Source organism: Melitaea cinxia, chromosome 4 (assembly GCF_905220565.1).
Source record: "Melitaea cinxia chromosome 4, ilMelCinx1.1, whole genome shotgun sequence".
Classification (NCBI taxonomy): Eukaryota; Metazoa; Arthropoda; class Insecta; order Lepidoptera; family Nymphalidae; genus Melitaea; species Melitaea cinxia.
The window spans coordinates 8199919-8226756 of NC_059397.1; the positions used below are offsets into that span (position 1 = coordinate 8199919).

Here is a 26838-nt window from a genome sequence, read left to right on the forward strand (position 1 = left end):
CTGAACTTTGAAGCAATAGTGCCTCTTGAACATTGTAGTAAGACTACTTGGTGATAATTAATCCATTCAAAAATCATAATTAGGTATATGATAGTTTTCATATTTTACTGAAACAATTTAATGCAATACCGATATAAATAAAATATTACAGATTTTGTAAGAATCGATATATTTTGTAAATGAATATCTTACTTCACTATTGACTATTGTTCTTGTTGAATCAATATGGCCGACTTTAACCGGTCAGTTTATGTGTTTTGATATTTACGAGTTTAAATGAAATAATCATTTTTACAGAAAAGTTGTACTTTTATCCAAATAAAATTTCAATTGATACTTAGTGCATTAATAATTATGGAAGCACTTATACCAGTGATTAATAAGCTTCAAGACGTTTTTAACACCGTTGGAGCTGATGCCATCCAATTGCCCCAAATTATCGTATTAGGAACTCAGGTTATAATACTTTTAATAAATTTTTATTTTCCTATTAAGAAATAAATACGTAACACGTGTTATATATATATATATTTTTTTTTTGTGTTAAATATACCATGGTTATGTAAAGATGTCACTGAAATTCTTTGTCCCCATTCCGTTACACCTGACTATTATGAATAAAAACACTATGTACTACGTTCTCTAATAATTATTGTTGATTTAATTATTACACCTTTTTTTAAATTATATTTCTAGAATGACAATTTTTTTAATCATCATTACAGCCTATACAGTCCACTGCTGGACATAGGCCTCCACAAGTTGACGCCAAAAATAACGTGAACTCATGTGTGCCGCCCATAGTCACCACGCTGGGCAGGCGGGTTGGTGACCGCAGTACTGGCTTTGTCGCACCGAAGACGCTGCTGCCCGTCTTCGGCCTGTGTATTTCAAAGCCAGCAGTTGGATGGTTATCCCGCCATCGGTCGGCTTCCCAAGTTCTAAGGTGGTTGTGGAACCTTGTTATCCCTTAGTCGCCTCTTACGACACCCACGGGAAGAGAGGGGGTGGCTAAATTCTTTAGTGCCGTAGCCACACAGCACAATTTCTTTAATAATATTATATTATTTTTTCATGTAAATGCTCTGCAGAGTTCTGGCAAAAGTTCCGTTATAGAGAGTCTTGTTGGACGTTCGTTTCTACCTCGAGGACCAGGAATCGTTACACGCCGCCCTCTTGTCCTTCAGCTGGTGTACAGCCCTAAAGATAGCAAAGAACATCGCTCAGCGGAAGAAGGTACATTGACCTTATCAAATTCACAGTTTGAATATTTTTTTTTTCTAATTTTACTGTAAGTAAATTCTATTAAACACATTTTATCTAATACTTGATAGTATCTCATGCGTTGAATAGATGATTAGGTATAATATGAGGTTAAAGTTATCTTTTTATGTAACATAGTATCCGAAATTCTATTCACAATTTTGGGCATGTCATTATAAGATGTCTAAATTACTATTCAAATTATCGTAATACACCTTAATATTATAATTAATGATTTTATGTTTCTAAGTCCTTTGATAATCAGCTTAAAACAGATCTTAATACCTTATTTAATTAATAATAAAGGATGTCTGTCTTTGAACTAACAATAAAAAAATAACTATTGAAGCATGGAATGCTAATGAACCCTGATAACCTAATGCTCATTTAAAAGATGAGTCATTCACACTCATTATGTATGTTTACATTTTTTCATTAAATGCACAAGCCTTTGTTTTACTGGATTCTCAGTGATACAATTCACATTACCTGACTTGCAGTAATATTTAATTGTTATCATGCTATTGTCTTCTGAACTATTCATTATATATTGTTACAGTAATTTTCTAGATTCTTAGAATTACTTAATGAAGAATAAAATTTACATAAAAGTTTTAAAAAGTATTTTTTGATTTTAATATATTAATTTTATATTTACTTTATCTATGAAAGATACTTTATTAAAATTATAATGGATTATTTCAGTTATTATAATGCTAAATATTACCAGTAATAATTTTATCCACTTTGTAGTGATATTTATAATGTTTGTTTATTGGTAATTGTATAAATACATTAATACTTCAGTATATAGACAACACGAGACACGAAATGTATCTTGGAATCCCTTAACTCAACTGTCTCAAACAGTATTTTCGAAAGGTTTGTATTAAAATGGACATGGTTTATTTGTAGTGTTTGTCCATTTATTACTACTATCACTATCTAAAATCTTATGAATGTCATGTTTTATATAGATATGAATTTCAGTTTGTCATAGTAAATAATGTAACATTTTGCCCTCTTAGTAATGAATAAGCATAATGTTTATCTTAATAATTACAAAAAAAAAAAAACAGAATTTTTGTCTATACCTGCTTAGTTGTTACTTGTGTATGGTGACATTTTGATAAAGTTTTTGAAATATGTTATAATCAACATTTACATTGTGTTAACAAACAATTTTTAATTTATTGTGTATTATAATACCTAAGAAATCATTAATACTTAACCTTTAAATTACTTTACAAAAAAGCGTGGTAAAAAATTAAGTAAATAAATACGATAAGATGAAATCATCTAGCTGCATAAAAGAAAATTGCTTAAATTATACCAAAAATTTTGATGCTTCCATTAAACATCAAAGTTTAAACATCTATTGTTAATATTGTTACAGGTACAATAAGCTTAGAAGAATGGGGAAAGTTTCTGCATACAAAAGAGAGAATATACTCAAATTTCGACGAAATAAGACAGGAAATAGAAAGAGAAACCGAACGCATGGCTGGCAACAACAAGGGAATTTGTCCAGAACCAATCAATCTCAAGATTTACTCAACTCGTGTTGTCAATTTGACTCTAGTTGATCTGCCTGGCGTCACCAAGGTTTAAAAAATAGTTTTATCTGAAATGTATTGTAGCTACTAGTGTTTTTTCTTTTTTATAATAAAATTTAATTGAAATTACTAGTTATTAGGTAAACTGCAAACTACCTATCTTAATACTTAAAGAACTTGGTTGCAACAATGCTGCTTCTTGTAAAGCTAACACAACATTGAAACATAAATTGCCATTTTTTATTTTATTTTTAGGTACCCATTGGGGACCAGCCGGAAGACATTGAGAGTCAAATAAGAAATCTTATAATCAAATATATAGCAAACCCTAATTCTATTATATTGGCCGTGACGGCCGCAAATACTGATATGGCTACCAGTGAAGCTATTAAAATGGCTAAGGAAGTCGACCCCGACGGAAGGAGAACTTTGGCCGTAGTAACCAAGCTAGATCTCATGGATGCAGGTAAATTTTGAAATGCAAATTTTAAATTTTATTAATATTTAATGTGAAACATTGTTTTTTTTTTTATATTTTAACTACCATACATAATCAGAGACTTGGTACACATACTTAAGTTAAGGTGAGATAAGAGTGAAGTAATTCTGTGATAATGATGGGTAAGGATAAAGGAGATAATTAAAAAATTTGAATTATGAGTTTTTTTTCACAAATTGGTTCAAATTATTAATGTCTGAGCAAAAAGTAGTTGTCACTAATATATTGAACATTAAATAAATTTCGATTTTCTAACAAATCACATGAGGTGATTTCTGATTAATTGCCCATGCAATTAACCCTTTGGCGCAGTTTGTAGTGGTCCTACTTTCTGCTCCGTAGATTGCGGGTTCGATTCCCACCCGAGTTTGGGTGTTATATTAGTATTTATATATGTGTTATTTTGATGTATATTTATCAAAAAAAAAAAAAGAATAGCTATAAAAGTTCATTATTTATTTTAAAATATCTTTTTTTAATGGATGAGTACATGATTCTGTGTAATATTTTTATTTTAGGAACTGATGCAATTGATATATTGTGTGGGCGTGTGATTCCTGTAAAACTGGGAATTATTGGTGTTGTAAACAGATCTCAGCAAGACATAATAGATAAGAAGTCCATTGAGGTAAATGATAGATATCATCATTAAAAATATATTGAATTGAATTTTGAATTTATATTTTTTGTACCTGTAATTAGAACGAAATATGCTCGGAATATTTTTCTTTATCGTGCATGCAACTCTCATGACAATGTGCTTGGTGACATTGACATGTTTAATGTTAACTTAAATAGTTTTTAATCTATCACGATGAATGTCATTTCTCGATGATATTTTAATTTTCATTAATTTTAATTGTAATCTTAATATCTGATATTGTTAGAATTCTGTCACTTTTTTTGTTGTCATTTTTTTTTGTTTTCAATCATATTTTATTGGCATTTTAATTTGGTATACGAAAATATATATCTAAATTTAGACCCTTAGAGTTGAAATTAGTATGCCTTTTTTATTAATGTACTAATTGCTATTATTTGTGCTATTATTATGTGAAGACTTAACTGGTAAATGTATGTCACTTAAATTTTATTTTTAATGTATATCAAACTGTATGTCTTCCTAATAAACATAAATAAATAAATAAATAGTTGAAATTTAATATAATAAATAATCACATCTCATACAGATTTTAATAAGGCTTGTACCAAATTTTTCAAGCAACTAACATATATGTGGATTTTTGGATGTTATCTAAATATATAAATTTTAGGAATAGATATAATCAACATTTTACTATTTTGTTTTTAAGATGCTTTAATATAAAATAAGTTGTCAATTACAGTATTGTTAAAATCACACTTTTTTGTTCTATTCATTCATTCTCAAATGCTCGTGTGACTGCTTACATTCTTGAAATCAAATCTGGCATGAACCAGTATCAATTACTTTGTATCAATACGCTACAAAGAAAAAAGTTGTAACTAGCTGATGATACTGATATATCCTTCCATTCTCACGAACTTTTGCATTATAATGTTAGTGGAATTTAATTAAAATTACAAATATATTTGATTTTGACAAGTATATAATTCTCGTTTAGGATGCGTTAAAAGACGAAGCTACATACTTACAAAGGAAGTACCCGACCATCGCGACCCGTAATGGTACTCCCTATTTGGCCAAGACATTGAATAGACTTCTGATGCACCATATAAGGGATTGCTTGCCAGAACTAAAGGTAATTAATATCATAATTATAATGTGTTGTATATGTTAATTTATTTATAATTAGGTTACACTCGCGATTTTACCTGCATTATATCGATATTTATGTTTGACTGAGTGACTGCGAGAAAAGAATGAATTTGATCTTTGAACTTGTAAGTAATCTATACAAATAAATTTGGCGTGTCTGTTTGTAATATGAAAATAACCGCTTTTTACTACATGCATATGGATGTATCATGTATGTATACACGGTACATATACCAAAATAAACATTTTTTTTTTACAATTTTTGTCTGTCTGTGTCGGTTTGTTCCGGCTAATCTCTGAAACGGCTGGACCGATTTTGACGGGACTTTCACTGGCAGATAGCTGATGTACTAAGAAGTAACTTAGGCTACTTTTATTTAAGAAATTTATTTATTTTATAACTCTGCAAACTGAACAATAACTTTTTTATTAAATTCCACGCGGACGAAGTTGCGAGCATAGAATTTGACAATTTTTAAAATTCGATCGAAAGGAAAATCTTACAACATTGGACATTAGCAAGTCGAATTTGAATTATTGTTGATATTAACTACTTAAAAAACTAAATTTTCAGGTACGAGTTAATGTAATGATTTCACAATTTCAATCGTTACTCAACTCATATGGAGAGGATGTATCAGATAAATCTCAAACTCTGTTGCAAATAATCACAAAGTTTGCCAGTGCCTATTGTTCCACTATAGAAGGCACGGCCAGGAACATTGAGACTACAGAACTTTGCGGAGGTGCTCGAATATGCTATATATTCCATGAGACATTTGGGCGTACACTGGACTCTATACATCCTTTAGTAGGTGAGTGTTCAAACATATTTTGCAGGCTATATCTTAAAAATATTGCTGTCTAGTAATTAGCGGATAACATTGAAATATGTATGTAGGTAGAGTTTTTGATCGTTAATGGTAAGGTATTCTATAAGATGTTTAAGATTTTGCAATTAAAGTCTGGGTATTTTTGCCAAGCGTTAAAAGTGTTAAAGTTTATTGGGCACTTTACTTTTTGACTAAAGATAATATAATAGTTAAAAAGCATATGTTGGTTTAAGCTAAATTTGATCTCTTGGATACTAGTGTAATTGATAGCACAAGGATTTTTTTACACTATTCATATATGCATTAAATTAAAGTTTCCTAGTATTTGATACATTAATAGGTTTTTCCTGAAGGTAATTATGTCCTTTGTTATGTAGGATAATTTAGTATCGAATATTTTGTGGAATTATTATGATTTGTGTTATGGAATATAAAATTAAACAAATAATTAATTTTAAAATTATTATTAAAAATATCACTCAATTATGAACAGATTTTATAAAGTAGGTTATTTTGGATTTTAGCAACCAGTTCCTAAGTAAGCTTGTCCTTCGACATAGGCCTCCCCTAGTTCCTCCCACATTGTCTTTCCCAAGCCAATCTTCTCCATCCTTTTTGGTAGATCGACATCTCATCTTTTTATTTGACGCCCTCATTTCTTCTTACCATTCCTAATATTTTTTGGTCCATTTTTGTTTGTACTCATAATATGGTCCACCAGACCATATTGTGAGTAGAAACAAACACAAACGTTTCAGTTTTATTAATTTTTTTCCTAACATCACTCACCTTTGTTTTGGTTTGTATTTCAGCGATGGTCCACCGGTCTCTTAGCCTTATGTTGAACATACTTTCTATGTGACGTTGCCAACTTAAACATTTTACTATGTGGAAATAATGTTAGGACAAATAATATTAAATTTTGGTTTAAAGGTTCTCATTAAAAAATTTCAGGTTTGTCTCGAATGGACATATTGACTGCGATAAGGAATGCAACAGGTCCCAGACCTGCTCTGTTTGTTCCCGAAGTCTCATTTGAGTTGCTTGTAAAGAGACAAATTAGAAGATTGGAAGACCCTTCTTTGCGTTGTGTGGAGCTGGTAATTGATTAATTTATCTTTTAACAATTATAAATTTAAACAATATTTACAATTAAAAGAAAAAAAAAATAGTATTTTGAATTTTTGTTATGGAATATATTTCAAGGATAAAAATTAGATTTACACAAAACAGTGCTTTATATAATAATTGTGTTTGCAGGCAAACGAAAAAAGCACGACTTCAATTATTTCGACAAGTAATACAACGTAGGTAGACGAAAAATTAGTCAAGTAAATACGCATTATTAAAGATTACTCCAAAAGTTGTGATCAGATTTCGATGAAATTTAAATGTGACCACATGATAAACATCGGCTTTCGATTAAATTAAAAATCATCAAAATCGGTTCACCCAGTAAAAAGTTATGCGGATTTTCGAGAGTTTCCCTCGATTTCTCTGGGATCCCGTCATCAGATCCTGTTTTCCATATCATAGTACCACATCAGGGATGTCTCTATTCCAACAAAAAAAGAATTATCAAAATCAGTTCATCAACGACGAAGTTATCCCCAAAGGTATGTTGAAGTTGGTTAAAAATAATGTTTTTTTGTGTTGAGTAATGTTGCATTGCAGTCACCAACCCGCCTGCCCAGCGTTGGTGACTATGGGCAAAACATATGAGCTCACGTTATTTTTGGCGTAAACTTGTGGAGGCCTATGTCCAGCAGTGGATTGTATAGGCTGTAATGATGAATATTGCATTATTATATAAAAGCTTGCCGCGAGTTTTAAGTACTAGAAAATTTAAAAGATTAAAATCAATCAGATTAAGTTGCTTATTTACACAGGTAATTTTTTATTGAAGTAAGACACAGCATTATGACCTAGGTTAAGGATATATGCTTTAAAATTGAGTTGCGAAATTGAACCGTAACAAAAAAAAACACATTGCAAGTTATAAATTCAAATTCTTTATAAACAAAAGGAAGTTAGTCTTGTCAATGAAAATTAAAGTCGTTTTTTTTTCATTTGCGAGCACACACAATTATTTTGTAAAGCATTATCTTAATACTTTAAATCTATAATTATCTTAATGTCTACAGTTCAATGCAATCAACTTATCGCGTGTAGGTCGCTATGTAGACATATGTTAAAGTTAGAACTATTTGCAGGTGCACGAGGAAATGCAGCGCATCGTGCAGCACTGCGGCACAGAGGTGCAGCAGGAGATGCAGCGCTTCCCGCGCCTGCACCAGCGCATCGTCGACGTCGTCACGCAGCTGCTGCGCACGCGCCTGCCCGCCACCAACTCCATGGTACCGCCCCGCACACTACACACGTCACGTGGCACGTCACACGTCACAGAGGTGCAGCAGGAGATGCAGCGCTTCCCGCGCCTGCACCAGCGCATCGTCGACGTCGTCACGCAGCTGCTGCGCACGCGCCTGCCCGCCACCAACTCCATGGTACCGCCCCGCACACTACACACGTCACGTGGCACGTCACACGTCACAGAGGTGCAGCAGGAGATGCAGCGCTTCCCGCGCCTGCACCAGCGCATCGTCGACGTCGTCACGCAGCTGCTGCGCACGCGCCTGCCCGCCACCAACTCCATGGTACCGCCCCGCACACTACACACGTCACGTGGCACGTCACACGTCACACGTCACACGTCACAGAGGTGCAGCAGGAGATGCAGCGCTTCCCGCGCCTGCACCAGCGCATCGTCGACGTCGTCACGCAGCTGCTGCGCACGCGCCTGCCCGCCACCAACTCCATGGTACCGCCCCGCACACTACACACGTCACGTGGCACGTCACACGTCACAGAGGTGCAGCAGGAGATGCAGCGCTTCCCGCGCCTGCACCAGCGCATCGTCGACGTCGTCACGCAGCTGCTGCGCACGCGCCTGCCCGCCACCAACTCCATGGTACCGCCCCGCACACTACACACGTCACGTGGCACGTCACACGTCACACGTCACAGAGGTGCAGCAGGAGATGCAGCGCTTCCCGCGCCTGCACCAGCGCATCGTCGACGTCGTCACGCAGCTGCTGCGCACGCGCCTGCCCGCCACCAACTCCATGGTACCGCCCCGCACACTACACACGTCACGTGGCACGTCACACGTCACACGTCACACGTCACAGAGGTGCAGCAAGAGATGCAGCGCTTCCCGCGCCTGCACCAGCGCATCGTCGACGTCGTCACGCAGCTGCTGCGCACGCGCCTGCCCGCCACCAACTCCATGGTACCGCCCCGCACACTACACACTACACACGTCACGTGGCACGTCACACGTCACACGTCACAGAGGTGCAGCAGGAGATGCAGCGCTTCCCGCGCCTGCACCAGCGCATCGTCGACGTCGTCACGCAGCTGCTGCGCACGCGCCTGCCCGCCACCAACTCCATGGTACCGCCCCGCACACTACACACTACACACGTCACGTGGCACGTCACACGTCACACGTCACAGAGGTGCAGCAGGAGATGCAGCGCTTCCCGCGCCTGCACCAGCGCATCGTCGACGTCGTCACGCAGCTGCTGCGCACGCGCCTGCCCGCCACCAACTCCCTGGTACCGCCCCGCACACTACACACGTCACGTGGCACGTCACACGTCACAGAGGTGCAGCAGGAGATGCAGCGCTTCCCGCGCCTGCACCAGCGCATCGTCGACGTCCTCACGCAGCTGCTGCGCACGCGCCTGCCCGCCACCAACTCCATGGTACCGCCCCGCACACTACACACGTCACGTGGCACGTCACACGTCACACGTCACAGAGGTGCAGCAGGAGATGCAGCGCTTCCCGCGCCTGCACCAGCGCATCGTCGACGTCGTCACGCAGCTGCTGCGCACGCGCCTGCCCGCCACCAACTCCATGGTACCGCCCCGCACACTACACACGTCACGTGGCACGTCACACGTCACACGTCACACGTCACAGAGGTGCAGCAAGAGATGCAGCGCTTCCCGCGCCTGCACCAGCGCATCGTCGACGTCGTCACGCAGCTGCTGCGCACGCGCCTGCCCGCCACCAACTCCATGGTACCGCCCCGCACACTACACACTACACACGTCACGTGGCACGTCACACGTCACACGTCACAGAGGTGCAGCAGGAGATGCAGCGCTTCCCGCGCCTGCACCAGCGCATCGTCGACGTCGTCACGCAGCTGCTGCGCACGCGCCTGCCCGCCACCAACTCCATGGTACCGCCCCGCACACTACACACTACACACGTCACGTGGCACGTCACACGTCACACGTCACAGAGGTGCAGCAGGAGATGCAGCGCTTCCCGCGCCTGCACCAGCGCATCGTCGACGTCGTCACGCAGCTGCTGCGCACGCGCCTGCCCGCCACCAACTCCATGGTACCGCCCCGCACACTACACACTACACACGTCACGTGGCACGTCACACGTCACACGTCACACGTCACAGAGGTGCAGCAGGAGATGCAGCGCTTCCCGCGCCTGCACCAGCGCATCGTCGACGTCGTCACGCAGCTGCTGCGCACGCGCCTGCCCGCCACCAACTCCATGGTACCGCCCCGCACACTACACACTACACACGTCACGTGGCACGTCACACGTCACACGTCACAGAGGTGCAGCAGGAGATGCAGCGCTTCCCGCGCCTGCACCAGCGCATCGTCGACGTCGTCACGCAGCTGCTGCGCACGCGCCTGCCCGCCACCAACTCCATGGTACCGCCCCGCACACTACACACTACACACGTCACGTGGCACGTCACACGTCACACGTCACACGTCACAGAGGTGCAGCAGGAGATGCAGCGCTTCCCGCGCCTGCACCAGCGCATCGTCGACGTCGTCACGCAGCTGCTGCGCACGCGCCTGCCCGCCACCAACTCCATGGTACCGCCCCGCACACTACACACGTCACGTGGCACGTCACACGTCACAGAGGTGCAGCAGGAGATGCAGCGTTTGAGAAATTTGAGATAAATCATACAGAAATAAGAGTGCTTTTAATTAAATATCCTCAATAAGACTCCATTTTGTTCTTTCCTATTTTTCATGCCATTGCATAGTGTATATATATAGTGTTTTTTATATAAAAGTTTTATCATTTATATAATAATTATTATCATTTATATAATAATTATAAAAATGTATATTTTCAATTCATACAGGTCGAAAATTTAGTCGCCATCGAGCTAGCGTATATCAATACAAAGCACCCAGATTTTCACCGCGAGGCGGCGCTGGTGTCCGGTCTACTGAAAAGCACGGACGGGCTGGTGGAAGACCACAGCCCCATGTACCGACAGAAGACACCTCGGCCTACGTCGACACCGGTATCCACAATTTTAAAAGTATAAATTTCTCTTATATAGCATTGGGTGAGGTATTGACTAACCAAACCTAACCTAAGCTGATTTGGCTCATACAACACATATTGTTAAAAGCATTCCATGCATTGTCTTGCGTTTTCGGATTTTCCCATACTGACCCAATTAAAAATACCGTTCAGTTAGTAATAATAAACATATTATTTTATATACACTTTACTTGTTTTGTGTAATATAGTATAATATGTTATGTTATGTTGTGGGCTCGGTTTTCCGCATTTAGACACAAAGGTGGTTCTTTATGCGTGAAACGAGGGCTGACTAGTTCCGCCAGTCCAGCTCCTTCCAGAAGCTCAGAAGCCTCCTGGGGCGTTCACAGGCTTCTCAGAGCGCCCTTATTTACCTAAGGATGGTTGCCCAGTGTGCGGCCACTCCCTCGCATTCCAGGATCACGTGGGCGGCTGTTTCTTCAGCAGCCAAACATCCCCTGCAAAGAGGACTGTCCGTTGCATTCATAATGAATAGTTGGTGATTGAGTGCCATGTTGCCGGTAATCGTGCCAACAATTACTTATAGTATAATATACACATATTATACTATTGTAAAAGTATTTAACAGTACTAGTGGTCGCCCAGAGGTTGAAATGTGTGTGTGTGCCAAATACATGTTAGTTTTTGTTATTGATTTAATATATTTTTATGCATTGTTTTTGAAAAAAAAAATATTAGCATTCTGCACTCCTTCTCTATATAAACTATAAGTGTACGAAATTTCGTCCTCCTCCGTCCGCGGAATTTTCGTAAAAAAGGGTACAAAGTTTTTCTTCACATATTAATATAGATATTTATTAATCAAATAAAATCATACTATTTTTTTATATTTCGTATTTGATAAACAATGTAGAGGGAAAGTGGAGATTTTTGATTCAACTATGTGAACATTTTTGACACTTAACTTACTAACAACTTGATACCGATAAGGTAAAGATAAAAGTGTGTGTGTCAGCTCCATAAAGGGCTTACTAGCGTAAGAAAAAGATTAATACCATATTAAATGGTAAATAAACGAATCAAATAATGCCATCTATCGATGATACGCCTTTGACTTTACACAATAGATGGCGTTACGTGAAACCTTATATGAAAATTGATTCTTAAGGAGTAAACTCAAAAAAATTACTACATACCCTCAAATCTCAAAGATTAAAAGAAGTTAACATGCTTATTATAGCTATAATGCTGATGATCTCTATGACAGCAACAAGCATAGAAAAAGAAATGTATGAATTAGATAGATACTTTCAGAATTATTACTAGAATGGATGTAATAATGCGTATTTTTCGGCATTCAGCTATTTCTACGGCAAATGGGTGAAAGAGGGTCCATCTTGGTATACTTGGCTAAAGTTATGGATGCCGCCTACCAGGTAATTAAGTACTGACTGCGAGTGATCCATGTAAACCCTTCATGTTCCATCGCAACATACTGAATTGGTAATTCATAGCTTTGCACAAAATGGGCTCTCTTTCAAATTTTATGATTTCAACTTCATGATAACATTTTTGTGGCTTTAATATAATTTTTGTTTATAGTTTGTTTTTATTTAACACGATATACTTTACAGCATCATACAAATATTTCTATTTAAATGGCATACATGATATAACATAATATGCATTATTTTAAAAATTCAAATGCATGATCAATATTCAATATATTATAATTATGATTAAATATTTATTGTAATATTTCAGCATGTTCCAGCTATCACCGATGGCCATGATAGGTCACCGCCCAATAACGAATCTCCTGCCACTCCTCAGGTATTCATACAAATGTTTCCTTTTTTTTTAATCTCCTGTAAAGTTTAGAGGGCGTTAGTCCATATAGAGTATCATGCTAACTGTTCAGAGATATGAAATATTAAATAAGATGACCAAGCAAAGAATATTAAAAAAATATTTAAGTACATGATTCGGCTACCCCGTTGGTGCTGTTTGTAGTGGCCTTGCTTTCTGGTCCGCGGGTTGCGGGTTCGATTTCCACCTAAGTCTGAGTGTAATATTTGTATTTATATATTTATGTATGTATATTAAAAAACATAGTTCTAACAGTCGGATGTTACCTGTAAGACAAGCATTAAGTTGCTTATCATAGGAATTGACGACCGTGTATGTATGTTATAAGATATTTATTTATATGAGTCACACATATACGAAAATCACTATTCTTTAGCTAAGGTTCTATTATTTAAGGTCCTAACATTTACCCCACTACTGGGCATAGGCCTCTCTCTCCATTTAGGAGAAGGATTGGAGCTTAATTCACCACGCTGTCCACTGTGGGTTGGCAGATATGTGTCCTACTACGAGTAACGATTGCTATTAGATATTTATGATAGCAACCGGGACCGACGGCTTAACGTGCTCTCCGAGGAACGGTGAGGAGACCCACAAGGACTGCACAGACACCCAGACCACGGCAAACATCTGCATAGCCAATATATAATTTCTTCTAACCGCTGCTACTGTATCGTGTCCAGTACCCAAAAGTTAAGAAATCGCTATTTAGCGATAAGATCGCCTTTGTACATCTTGTATTGTATCTTTCTTTATGTGTCTGTATTTTGGTGTGCATTAAGAATAAATAAATAAAATAAAAATAAAATAATTTATATTGTACAAATACAAATATCCATCCCAAACGAGAATCGAACCGCTAACCGTCGGTGTTTAAGGCGACTACACGCACCACTACACCAGAGCAGTTGCGTTTTAATGTTTATGAAAAAATGTAATGGCAAATTTTTGATATTTCCGTATAGGTCAATGGTAGTCCAGAAAACAAAGCTATGACTCCGCAGAAGCCTGTCAACTTGTTGCCCGAAGTCCCAAGCCAGACTTCCAGGAAGCTTTCCGACAGGGAACAGCATGATTGTGATGTTATTGGTAAGACACTTTCATTGTAAATTTTATATAATAAGAAATTATAAAGAAAAAATTCTCATTAGTACCGGTAAGAATTTTTAAAAGGGTTTTATTAGATTAGTGAAAGAAATAGGGAATTTAGTTTATGTTGTTATAATATTTTATATTATATATTATCATAAAGTTATTTTTATTTTTAGAAATACATGAAATATAATTACGTACTTTAAACAATTGTTCCCTTGTTGGTTAGGTTTAGGTTGTATGGCTTTTTGAATAATACTCTTGAGACTAACAATTTTGTTTTATACTTACTACAACTAAAACTACATTTTATTGATTATATGTTCTGTTATCCGATATAAAAAAAAACATGTGATGTGTAAACATTGTCTCAAGGAATATCTAATATCATTTGCTGACTTTCATCAATTTACCAATAAATATTTTATTAATGCAGTGTATCAGTTTTTAACATTATAAATATGTATATAAATAGTTCTCATGAATGACAAAAATATTATACACATAACATTCGATATCCATTACTAATGCAGTCAAAATCTCTAAGATATAACTTGAGTTAATTTTGAGCTTTTAATGGAAGTATATTATTTAAATGGAATTATGTTTGTTGACTTATTATTTGTTTACTTTACAATAATTTCACTATTCAACAGTTACTAAGGTACTTATATATTAAATAAATTAAAATTTGAACAATTTAGCAATAAAATAATCGTTACTGGATGTTTTATGAATTGAGAAATAGGATTTTATAACATACTAATTTCGTGTGTCATACTATAAAAATTACGCAAAATATACATTGATTGGTTATATTCTTGATGCTAGGTGGACGGAGCGACCACACAACATACCAAAAAAGTAATACAAAGACTATAGAAGGCATGATGCATTTGAACCAAATGGGTGATTTAGTCGGTGAGGACATACTATAGTGTCAATGCAACTGCTTACTTCATATCTCCACTGATAGGGTTTCCGACCACCTTCCATCGAAATTGCTGTTTTATGCTTGACGCTTTCTCTATTAATTCTTAGCTTATCGCTGTACAGATTGGGCCACTTCTTATTAACTCCAATTGAAAATATTTTTTCTATTTGTCATGGCATCCTTTTCCAATGTTTTTCAACATTCTAAGATGAGATATTTTCTTATAAATTTATAATTATGTAAATAACAAGTGGTTGTGATCTTTACTATATGTATTTATTAATAACTGTCTTTTATTCCTCTAATCTAAGTTTTTGTCTTCGCACACCTCATCATCACAATTCACTCAAAGGACTAAATAGAATGTTGCCTGATATGTGTTTATAGCTACTTAATGGGCACGTTCCATTAAACGCCCGCAATGATTGTAACACCCTCTGCATCGTTCCACCTAAGGCCCGCGGTCGTTGCGAGCGTTCGCTCGACGTCATAGATGACGTCACTGTCCGCGACCACATCGTGCCCACTTCGCCCACAAAGTACTGGTGGATCAAAATGGGTTTTCGCAAAAACATGGCGCGAACTCGAAAAAAGAACTGTAACGTCAAATTGTGAATGTCATCAGAACTTGATGAACTTTCCGAATCATTATCTCCCTTTCGTTCCGTCAAATCATGCCGCCATATTGCGAGCACACAGCGATCAAATATGCGTTCCACCTATAAGAGTCGTCTACAACGCCCGCGGCGTTATTGCGTTAGTGGAACGACAATTTCAGCGGTCGTGGTCGATGGCGTTGCGGGCGTTAAGTGGGGTAGCCAATATAAAATGCCACTTCTTTATATGTTGGTCAAAATGTTGGCTATAGAACTAGCAATGTAGTATTAATAGTTCTCTCTCAAGTTTGTACATGTTTTAAATTGAAAAATGTGACAAGACCTTTTAATGATATTAAATCATTACTTATAATTTGCGGGTGGGATTGATTGATTGAACAAGACCAATTGTTTTAAAATACGTTTTAATTTCAGAACGGCTGATCAAGTCATACTTCTACATAGTGAGGAAGTCTATAAAAGATTCAGTACCGAAGGCTGTGATGCACTTTCTCGTAAACTTTGTAAAAGACAACTTGCAGTCGGAGCTCGTCACCCACTTGTACAAGTCTGACCAAGCAGAGAGTATGCTCAACGAGTCCGAACACATCGCTCAACGTAGGAAGGAAGCTGCTGATATGCTTAAAGTAAGATATTTATTTTTTGAGCAAATAAATATTAGAGAATTTTAAATTCGAAATGTAATTTTTCTAGTAGACCTATTTGAAAATCGTATTCGCTCAGATGAATTTACTAGTAGTTTGGAATACTATCTCTACTGAAATGAATCATATAAGGAAATTAGCAAATATGAAATCAATAAGTGGTGATATTAGATGAGACGAGACAAACTCCTTAGCATTCCATGGATTCACCGTGCGGGTGCCGGGCCGTTGTGTGGCAGAAGGAGAAACTCAGAGCAGTTACTTGTAGTAGGGAATATATCCGTCAACCCGCATTGGAGCAGCGTGGTGGATTAAGCTCTGATCCTTCTTCTACATGGGGAAAGAGGCCTATGCCCAGTAGTGGGATATTACAGGCTGAAGCGATTATTTGTGGTTAATCCTTTTTGGGCTTTAAAAATTTGCAATTATACGTATAATTTTTAGTGTGTAGTAAAAAATGTCCTAGTTACGTTAAAATATGTAAATCTTAATTATTATATTTTAATAAGATTGTATATTTGTATTTCTACATTTATCATTATTTAATTTGTCATACTTGTTTTTCTTTTTTTTTTTTTCTGATTGACTCACTTGTGTCTGGAGCAAAGCTCTGTGAACTTGTATGTAAATAAATGTATTTAATTATTCCTCTATTTTTCTCAGGCATTACAGCGAGCCGGTCAGATTATTAGCGAGATACGCGAGACACACATGTGGTGATGCTCGGCTGAGGATGATGACTCTAGTCTATGAAATAGTGAATTTGAGCTCTGAGCTCTGTACATACTCCTTATTACCTAGGTGAATTGTGTAGGCATTTTACTTATTTAAAAGTAAACAGTTTTGCTTTCATACTTAAAATCTGCAGCTCTCTTATAACGTTTATTTCATGACAAATCCAATGGCTTAGTGTTTCTGAGTGAATATGTATGTACAAGAAAACCAAATATTGGAGCCAAAGCAGAAAATATGAAAGCAAATATGTTTGCTTTAAGGGACATTTTAATGGAGCTATGCTTAAAGTGCAGAAGTGCTTTTATGTTTTTTATTAAGTTATCATTTACCGGCGATGTAAATTATGTATGCAATGTTTCACATATTTGAAACTTATAGTTATTACTAGTATTGACTTAATGAAAGAAAAACCTCACACTAGCATTAAATCTCACTAAGCAAGCATTTTCGAAAGTAATTTGCGATTGCACAAAAAATTACTATGCTTGCATTAGTTACCATTTCGTTTTTAATCACGTATTAACGGTTTTTGTAGGTAGTCATAATTTTCAATTATATAAAGTATGTGGTTCTTTAGACTCACACTGCACATTGTTAGAAGTTCTGAGAGTATTTCTTTGATTTTAATACTCTCATAATGTTTAAACCGGAACTAAATACTTCAGTTTAATTTTTTTTACTAGAACGTCTGATAATGTGCTGTCAGTCTTAATCGCAGTGATATTCATTGTAACTCCTGCAATATTCTTGGTACTGAATGTTTGTCATTTTTTTACATAAAATCGATTCTGTAATGTTAACTTTGTTGTTTGTTCATTGGATGATTTTTTCGTTCATAACTTTTCTATCAAACAGGGCTGATGGTAGTTGTAATAATATCATAGGGTTTTTTTTTATAAAATTGGCTATTACGATGTTTTTTTCGTGTTTTAAAATAATTCATAGTTCCTCGTGCATTGATCGATGTTATTATGATTTCGCATGCAAGTCATTTTGTGTCATTGTCCAAAACGTATTTATTAAAAAATTTTATCGCTAATATAGTGTAGTGAATATTCCAATGTTAGAAAATGTATTATTGTTATAGTCCGGAGTGTGATTTGCTTTATGTACCGAACGAAACCAATTGAATGTTAAACAAGTATTTAAGTCTGTTAAAATTATAGAATATTGTGAAGTAAGTTTTGTTTTGTTTATTTTTTTAAACATTCAATCAATCTATAATCAACTGCCTCATTATATCTGTGCCAAAAAATTGTTTTCTGTTCTTCTTAGCTTCAAGATTTTTTCAATTAGTTATGAAATTTCCTTTTTAAAAACGTTTTGCAAGCGAAATAGTGCGAAGTAACCGAGGACTGTTAATCCAATACAAGATCATATTGGATCAGGTGGTTAAGACGAACAACTATTGAAAGCACATTCTGAAGGATGACATTCCCGATTTCTATTGAGCGAATTACTATCCCAGCCAGTGATGGATTTACCAGTAGGCTAAGTAGGCTGGAACCTAGCGCGGCTTTGCGTAAACTTTATTTTTGAAATATATACATCTAGAAAATGAATTGGTATGTGACCTTTGTGCAAGAATAGATTCTAAAAAAAAGTTCAGAATAATCGACTAATTAGTAACACATACCTAATTAATACGCTGCCTTTACCTTTCCCCCTAATTTACCGGGCGTCAAATTAAACTGGCCCGAGGCGCTTAATACTAAAATATGCCACTGACTGTATACTCCTACTAGGAAATAGGGTAGTATAAATAATTCTAAAGCAATGTGTTTCAAACAAAAGATAAAGATTAACCCTTTAGGTTTATTATTTTTTGTCGTTACTCTTCTATTCACAAATACCTGAACGAGTTTATGAAAGTCTTAGGTTCAAAGGTATATAACTCTAGTTACATCAGTATTCGCAAAAAAATGTATTGAAAAATTAATGTCAAATGTAATACAGTCGCATTTCAATCACAAAGTACGAAAAATAGCCTTGAATACTGAAGAGTGATTGATTGCTGATAAACGGATACAACTTGGCAAATATCGATATTAACGACGAATTTTTTCACACAGTTGTATTACAGTACCAAAATATTTCCGTACTTATAGCAGATAGAAAGTACATGAGTTAGACCAAGAATTTCGTTGTTTTTTTTTCTAACAATGTCCTTGATCACATCACAGGCACAGAAATATTTATCAAAAAAACTGAAATTTATATTAAAAAAGAATATTTTACTCCATAAAAGAAAATCTCATGTTGACAAGTTGAACCGAGCCCACTTGGTTGTGTGGGTGCGGTGGGTCTCCCCAGTCCCCACCGTGCCTCGGAGAGCCCGTTGGGAAGTCTTTGTTGTTGTCATAGACAACAGTTACCGATCGTTACTCACAGTAGTCACGCTGTGTGGTTACGGCAGTAAGAATATAGCCACCCCCTCTCTTCCCGTGGATGTCGTAAGAGGCGACTAAGGAATAACACAGTTTCATTACCACCTTGGAACTTAAAAAGTCGACCGATGGCGGGATAACAATCCAACTGCTGGCTTTGAAATACACGGGCCGAAGACGGGCAGTCTTCGGTGCGACAAAGCCAGTACTGCGGTCACCAACCCGCCTGCCCAGCGTGGTGACTATGGGCAAAACACATGAGTTGCAACAATTTTTGAGACGAACTTCTGGAGGCCCATGTCCAGCAGTGGACTGTATCAGGCTTAAATGGTGGTGGTGGTGGTGGTGGTGGTGGTGGTGGTGGTGGTGATGGTGATGGTGATGACGATCATGATGATGATAACTCATAGTAGGGGCCAACTCGCAGTGGAGCAGTGTGGTGGATTAAGCTCCGACCCTACTACTCGTACGTGGAGAAAGAAGCCTTATCATCATCTTAGGAGATATCGCCGGATGAAAAAAAAAACGCCCAAAAATATCCCTCACATCGATGACGGAACTCTAAGACCTTTATATGCTACAAAACTATCCGTGCAAAGCCGTGGCAGGCCGCTAGTTGAACGTATGTATTGAAGAGGTGCAGTAAAGGTATTTAAATAATAATTTACTCTAAAATAAAAATACATTAACTTGTTAGTAGTTTATTGCTAAAATAGTTTATAACATGAGATTATAAAAAACAGGCTTAAAATTGGATTATCTAGGTATTAAAAAAGGCTACACAAGAGTATTGGAAATTGATCTAAGATAAATAAAACAAATAAAATTTAATTATTTTCCGACAAAAGAGAGAATCAAATATATAAGTGTCAGTTCACGGTAAAATTAACAGTACAGCTAGTTTAAAAGTTATAAACAAGGGAAGAATTACTTTCACAACACGCATCACACTCACAACGTTCACTTAATTTCTATCATGGCTTCATTGTATTATGGCAAGGATATCCCAAAAGGAACTTAAAATCTTTATTTGTAAAGAGAGCAAATTTTAAGGTTTTTTTAACAATTGTTTCGAGATTCAACTGTTTTTAATATATTTGTTATTGATGCGTTTGTCAATTTGATTGAATATATACTCATAGATATTCGTATTTTACGCTATTATTAGTTACTAAAAGATATGTGTCAAAATTTTTGAATATCTATTAATTTGCAGCACAAATGTATAAAAATATTTGCAGTCATTTTAAAATTGTGATTGATTACTCTAGGTGTTGTTTCTATAGTTAAAAACATTATTATTTTTATCTGAATCGGAAACTGACGTAAGAAAATAAGGTTTTGAGTATTTTAAGATTAATTTGTACTTGCATCAGAGAACTTTCCATCACAATTTGGATGGATAGATTTCCTTTCTACTAATTAATATTCGATTGCTTCTACTGCGTCAAATTTAATGTGTGAATATAACATCGCTGATACTGTGACTACTAAGAAAACCATTAATTGAAATTTTAGGCAAGATTCCTCATTATTAAATTTTACGCAGGAATTACTTATCAGAACGACAAATGCAGTCGTCCAATGTGACAAAAACTACTTTGTTTTGTATTATGGCTAAAATTTCAGCAATACTAATCAACAGTAAATGTTAAATCGTGGTGTAAAATCGTTAATATCGAGTATAGTAGTGTTAAACCGCGGTAACACGCGGGCTCGACCGCTAGGATTTCTTGTCGGTTTCGAGCAACTTGTCGTCCGAACAAAACTTTTCCAACTGTTTCACGTAGTATGTGTTGAAGTTTAATCTGTAAAATAAAACATTTAAATCACTAATTAGCCCTTTCCATGGGCAATGAAACTGCAGGAGGGGAAATGTATACGAGATGATCCCATGAGGTAAGATGATACTTTTTAATTGCACCGAAACTATAAACTGCATCGGGGTTATTATTTGCGTTATTACTTAGCTCCAGATATCACCGCACTGCAGTCAATTTGTAATGAAGGTGTGAGCGACGAGTGTTTTTTTTTGGTGGAAAAAATCAAAATTGTGTGGTTATAATCAAGGAATGTTGATTCCAAGCTTAGGTAGCTCTTGTTTTAGGCAGTCAATTACAATGCTTTTTGTATTAGTAGCTTTATATAGTGCTTAACTTATTTTTTTTACAGTGCTTTATTTTTTTTTTTTTACAGTTTAATGAAGTAGAAAGCATAAAGATTATGTTATGGACCCAATTTGACTAATGAATTTGACTAGCCCGTTGGCGCAGTTTGTAGTGACCCTGCTTTCTGCTCCGAGGGTTGTGGATTCGATTCCCACCCCGAGTCTGGGTGTAATATAAATATTTATTTATATATGTATTATTTATAAGTGTTTTTCGAAAAAAAAAATGTAGCTAAGTTACCAGTACCAGTTGGCTGTTACCTATAACACAAGCATTAAGTTGCTTACTTTAGGAACAGACGACCGTGTGTGTATTGTGTATATATTTAAAAATTTATTTATTTAAATAAAAAGTAGTGCTAAATAATTCACAGTCAACGGCCCCCAGTAGGATTATTTCCTGTGTCGGGGGTCCGGAAACACACACAATACAACGCCCAGACCACGACAAACATTTATATGGCCAATGCTAATATTTATAAATATAAAAAGTATTTGATCAAGACGTTAACATTAAATTATTCTCGGAACTAGAAAATATCCTAGATTACATAAAAATAAGACAATTCGACTTTCCCTACGTACAGTAATCGAAACTGAAATTTTTTTATTTTTTTATTGCATGAAAAAACTACTTTTTATGTATATTTTCAAAGAAAAAAGAGAAAATGCTATAAAATACACATAAAATCACAATTTTCATGAGCTTATACTCAATATCGATACTTAACAAATCATTCAGCGTAAAAAATGTAAAGTGCCTTTTTTCAATTTCGATATTATACGTAGGGACAGTCGAATTTTCAGTCAAAGATAACAAATCAAAATGTAGACAATTATATGTTATAAGCACAAGAGATCTTTGTTTTCAATAGATGACGTGATACGAAAAAACTGAAGCCAACGAGACTAACGATAAGAAACTACTAAATCTAGACATCTTATTTCGTAAAAATATTGTTATTAAATTTTTCCCACCTAGCAGATATATTCAATAGCTTGTTGGTGTTGTTATCCCGAGCCATTCTTTCGATAATCGCCAGTACGGAGAGCAACGCAGCGCTGAATCTTAATCCGTACCGTGATACGGAACGAGAGAACGAATCTGCGGATCCGCCTGTTGTAGTACCACAGCTTGCGCCCTGAATTAATTATTTTATAAAAATATATTGAAATTTTACATGAAATTATAATTACTACATTTTGTTTATATTATTTTAAGCCTCTTTACAACGATAAGGGCACTTTTTTTTATCAATTCCTTTAGGATGTAATAAAAATATTGCTGGTCGTTATATTTTATATTACTTGGAAATGGTTTATTATGAAAAAACGTTAAATTATAATTATTATTTTGTTCCTAAACAACAATGCGTTTATTATAGTTATACGATTACAGTTCATTTTATTTTTATTTAATATTATATTATCTACAAGTGACTCATCCAACAGCGACGTTGACTTGAAGTGTTGTGATATGAAATGTTAGGGAGTATTTGGATAAGACCACAATAAATAACTTTATTTTGTCAGTTATTGTGTGACGTCATTTTCAATTATAAACTAATTATAGTAAACAACAAACATACAGTAATATATTATGTTATTTTGTTATTCACACTGAAATTATTCATTTTGTTGAGGAAACATCATCTTCGATTATATTTCTATAACTCACTAAGTAGTAATCAATAGAATTTCGAAATTAACAAAATAATTTTATACCACTTTTTGAAATAAGAATAATGAAACTCTTAACTTCAACTGTAAATTAAAAAGCTAAAAGGCAGTCATAAAATAAAAAAGGACTCACCGTGATAGTCTAAAACAGAAAAGTCATGAAATGTAAAAGTAAAGTTTGTCATGATTTCAATATGTATATCACAAATACTACATGGAAGCATTTATTACAATTATATTTGATTATTTTATTACAATGTGAAGTTTACTTAAATGTGAACATGGCCTATTTACAAAAATTCTATCACTATAATGATTGATGATTAGTATAAATTTATTCAATCAAAATTAAAGACACTAAATTTCTTTTCTAAATCGTAAATTCTAAATATATAAATAAATGTGCGCGCGCGCGCGCGTGTGTGTGTGTGTGTGTGTGTGTGTGTGTGTGTGTGTGTGTGTGTGTGTGAGTGTGTGTGTGTGTGTGTGTGTGAGTGTGTGTGTGTGTGTGTGTGTGTGTGTGTGTGTGAGTGTGTGTGTGTGTGTGTGTGTGAGTGTGTGTGTGTGTGTGTGTGTGAGTGTGTGTGTGTGTGTGTGTTTGTTCATTTCTATGTCCAAGCAATATGGAACAGTTTGGTAGATAAATTTCCAACCATATGTTTCATAATAAAAGACCTTTCATCATTCATCACTTCAGCCTATTGGAGTCCACTGTTGGACATAGGCCTCCTCAAGTCCACGCCAGACATCCCGATTTTTCACAATCTTCATCCATTCTCAACCTGCAATCTTACATAGATCGTCAGTCAAGCGGGCGGAGGACGTCCCACACTACGTTTGCTAAAACGCGGTCTTCACTCTACCACGTCTGCTCCAGCGGTCATTGGTCTGCGACACAGATGAACAGCCCACTGCCACTTCAACTTGCTAATTTTATGGACTATTTCGGTTACTTTTGTTCTCTCGCGGAGAGTTTCGTTGCTAATCCTACCTTTGAGAGAGACCCCAAACATAACCCGTTTCATTGCACGTTAAGCAACTTTAAGCTTGTGGACTTCCTTGGTCGCGTGGTAAGACAGGGAGATGTAATATCACCGAAATTGCTTACCACTGCGCTGGAGGATATCTTTAAGACCTTGGATTGAGGGGAACTTTCGTTTCGACGACAATATCGTCATCGTGATACCCTGGCGTGGTACCTCGGTTAATAACAGCGCTATGAGTCTCGTCAAGGCTTTTAGGACAGGTCACCCTGCGGCCTTTAGGAGCATATTCATAATTCCGTCATCCCTGGGGTCTTGCCGTTGCTAAAGCTTGCGTGCGCTCGACGAATACAGCTGTCTATAAAATTTCTCGAGCATTTCTCGGATCTGAGAGCGAGAGATCTGAGAGCTTCACAAGAAGGCTTTAACCCAATGTGCTTTGGAAAACTTTTCACTCCCTATACTGCTCTGTAAGAGCTGTAATATTTTTCGTATTAGAGCAGCGGAGGTCTCTGAGTACAAGTTTCCGTATGATCTTAGAAAGCCTTCTGTTCTTCTATTTTATGTGATGGGTTTTGAAACTAAACTTGTATTTATAAAAAGTTAAAGAATGTAACGACCTGATGAACAATGAAGACCTAATGGATCTAATGAAGATCTATTCTGTTTTTTTTTTTGTAATACAAATAAAGACCATATTTACAAAAAACTACAATAAGATTTTACTATTTACTGGAGTTTTAATACTATGTACTGATTTGACTCTACTTTGAATTAAAATTAGGCACATGTCCACAATGTTACATGATGTGACGATGCAGTGATCTACTTATGCAAGTGCACGTGTTATTCTAATAATTGCTGTGTACCTCGCTATAGTCAATATTGTCATACGTCGATCCAAGCATACTGTTAAGCTCTGCGTCCACGAAGTACTTGTGCATCTCCTTTTGCCAATAAACATGTTTTGTTTGCGTTGAACAACAATATAAATAATTGAATAAATCATAGAAATCATACATAAGGAAGAGAAGAAATTTAAAATAAAAATATTGCTATATATTTAAAAGTAAATAACAAAATAAGATTTGTTAGTACGTTTTTGCTCGTAGCATCTATTACGTATAGAAAGCGTGTTACCTTAAGCAATAAACAAAGGCTGTCATTTTTATGGCTTCTATATGTATGCTACGGTGTAGTACACGGTTAAATTTAGAAAATACCATTACCAAATAGGTTTGTCTAATTCCTAAAATCTATATAACTATTTTTATTTCAATCTTCCGAAACATACTTTACAATTTAAATAAATATTCAATAAATTAAAATAATTACGAATCGAATTTTAAATACCATATTCCTTAAATTATCTTACTACTTACTATATTATTTTATTTGGACATACAATTGAACCATCGTACCTGAATAAAGGTGCAAAACTGCACGCACACGAGGCACAGCGTGGTCACAGCCTTCAGCAATTGCGGACTCGTCAGCATACAATCACCGAGACAAGACTCGAGGAAGTCGTTATGCCGCTCCAGAACCTCGTCTACGTTGTTCACCTAAATATGTAACAAACACACAAATAAATAATACAAAACAAGACACAAGAAACGTGCAAATAAATATATTTTTTTTTATTTACATAGATATCTATGAAAATCAAAGCTAGCAATGAGCTTTATCTATATTGAAATTCTAATTGAAATAATTATTAGTCGCTATTATCGGGCTTTTGTTTAGCACCTAAACCGTTAGATCAATGTTACTGAGGCGAGGTGAAAAGTCTTACAGTTAGAAATATCCAGATTTTATATCCACTAATAATTATTTTCACAATGATAATTGTTGCTCCGAACGGAAATCGAAATCGCGGGCGTTGGAGATAAAGGGCATTGGACATTTGTTATCACTACAATAGACTAGAAAAATCGTCTACTTGTTATCTTTTCTACACCAAGGGGATTTGGAAATTGGTGACCTTTGCCATTACGCAAAAAGTCACATTATCTCACAGTAACACAAGCTTTAAAACATCGCGTTAGGACTAGAGATAGCGGCACAGTAGCCATATAGCAAATAGCAACGTTGGTGAAGTAGTGAGATGCCAGTAAAAAACACAAACACGCGCACGCACGCATACGTACGTACATAAGCGCACACGCACGCGCACGCTCACGCACGCACACGCACATGCACGTACATCCACTTGCACGCACACGTACACACACACACAAATATAAAACTACGTAAAGTATTCTACATTTTTTAAATTTATCATTAAAAATATGCATTGCCTATCAACGGTGTGAGTCAAACGATCATCTAGAAATCGCTTTAATAAACCTACTATACTTTTCTTATATTTTCTATATTCTTTATGTGTTGAAACGTAAACAAAAATTATTAGGTCATGGTATGGTTCTTGCTACAGTTTTTCATGATATTATTATTTTAACTGTAAA

General features: G+C 36.4%; 1 protein-coding gene and 1 long non-coding RNA gene across 2 annotated transcripts; one reads left to right on the top strand and one right to left on the bottom strand.

The window, feature by feature from the left end:
- The first annotated feature begins 199 nt into the window (after positions 1–199).
- LOC123670109 (dynamin-1-like protein) lies at positions 200–18334 on the top strand. The gene is made up of 17 exons (XM_045603618.1): positions 200–242; positions 298–456; positions 1092–1236; positions 2660–2868; positions 3075–3285; positions 3837–3946; positions 4923–5060; positions 5652–5892; positions 6865–7010; positions 8124–8267; positions 11114–11296; positions 12624–12698; positions 13027–13095; positions 14097–14220; positions 15055–15144; positions 16189–16400; positions 17082–18334. The coding sequence occupies exons 2-17, from the start codon at positions 355–357 to the stop codon at positions 17136–17138; spliced, it is 2256 nt and encodes a 751-aa protein (XP_045459574.1). The 5' UTR covers positions 200–242; positions 298–354; the 3' UTR covers positions 17139–18334.
- On the bottom strand, positions 16162–25628 carry LOC123670110. Its single transcript, XR_006745871.1, has 2 exons — positions 25240–25628; positions 16162–16394 (listed from the first exon to the last, which is right to left on the bottom strand). It is a non-coding gene; the product is annotated as an uncharacterized LOC123670110 (long non-coding RNA).
- Positions 25629–26838: the final 1210 nt, after the last annotated feature.

Coding starts and splice junctions, on each gene's coding strand:
- LOC123670109 (XM_045603618.1), top strand. CDS start 355: ATGGAAGCACTTATACCAGTGATTAATAAGCTTCAAGACGTTTTTAAC. Junction 2,869..3,074: donor ATCTGCCTGGCGTCACCAAG/GTTTAAAAAATA, acceptor TTTTATTTTTAG/GTACCCATTGGGGACCAGCC. Junction 16,401..17,081: donor AAGCTGCTGATATGCTTAAA/GTAAGATATTTA, acceptor TATTTTTCTCAG/GCATTACAGCGAGCCGGTCA.